We start from the raw sequence: 1087 nt of genomic DNA, 5'->3' as shown, positions 1-1087 counted from the left end.
AATTGGTGAAGGCCAACCGCCTTCCAATAGCGTCACTGCCAAGACTGCTTTTGCAGGCCTCTGCTGCAAGGAGTCAGTTGAGGAATGGCAGCCGCTCAGAAACTACCCTCCAAGTATGTGAAGCTGGCGAAGGCGCGGCTCGGTGAGGATCCCAAAAACATACCGGCACATGTTGAAGCCCTTCGACGCTGGTTATCCTCAATGCCTCATCTCACTTGCCCAGATGGTAGGTCTTCTAGCATAAACTCCTTAAATGATAGCACTTATTTCAGGGGACATAACTCTCACTTTCGTGCTGAAATTTGTGGATTAAATAGTCATAATTCGGTAATTCTAGCAATAATCTTTTCTTTAAATTTGTGCATGTACTGGGGGACAATTTCTGGATCTGATTCGACTAGTTATAATGCCGCTGTGGGTTAGAGGTGTCTCACTTACTTGGAGTAGATACTCAGATGCACGATCCTGTGTTGGTTAGAAAGGGATGTTTTCATTGAGAAGTAAGGAAGTCTCAAGGAAGAGAGATGATGCGAGAATAGTGTGTGACGCAATTCTGATCTTGATGATAGTTGCAATTTTTTTGCTTAAAGCTTTGGAATCAGGTGGTCTCCTTCGGAATCCGTGTTAACCAAAATATGATGGCATAGAATCCCATTAAAAGTGGTAAGGAAGCGCCTTAGTTTCCATCCTGTCAACACAGTTGGTAGTGTGTATGATGAAATGTCTGCAGAAGAGAGCATTGCATTGTTCTTCGTTAAAAATGGTCTGTTTTTATTTTGTGCAATCCACCAGTCTACTTAGCAAGCCTGCTTTTGGTTGATTGATGGTGGGTTTTCCCACCACTTGTTGGTATGAAGTAGAAGCAAATCTTTGTTGCTGTTGCTTGAAATACCCATGCTAGCATTTTATTTCTCATACATTAAGGATCCATTTTAAAGATACCTCAAGCATATTCGAGCTAGTGTCTTCTTTATTTGCCTGGTTGCGAAGAAGTGGCGTTAGTGTATTGTCACGGCGCATGCCAGAGTGTGGCGTCTTTATCTTTACATTACACAGCAACTACTCCTGCTAGGGTCATTTGTTTCGT

At 42.8% G+C, this 1087-nt stretch overlaps 1 protein-coding gene across 1 annotated transcript in view; it reads left to right on the top strand. All coding sequences in view use genetic code 11, as the record gives it.

The window, feature by feature from the left end:
- Positions 1-84: 84 nt before the first annotated feature.
- Positions 85-1087, top strand: part of EGR_06005 (lipid-binding protein) — a gene marked incomplete at both ends in the record, with an annotated part of 2201 nt that continues 1198 nt past the window's right edge. The window contains 2 exons of the mRNA XM_024495254.1: positions 85-226; positions 273-304. Coding sequence (XP_024350338.1) covers positions 85-226; positions 273-304 — 174 coding nt within the window. The remainder of the gene's footprint in view (positions 227-272; positions 305-1087) is intronic.

The sequence above is a fragment of the Echinococcus granulosus genome (genome assembly GCF_000524195.1).
Source record: "Echinococcus granulosus chromosome Unknown EG_S00049, whole genome shotgun sequence".
In the NCBI taxonomy this organism is placed as follows: domain Eukaryota; kingdom Metazoa; phylum Platyhelminthes; class Cestoda; order Cyclophyllidea; family Taeniidae; genus Echinococcus; species Echinococcus granulosus.
Note: the sequence above shows the minus strand (reverse complement) of the source record. Positions and strands in the feature narration are given on the sequence as shown.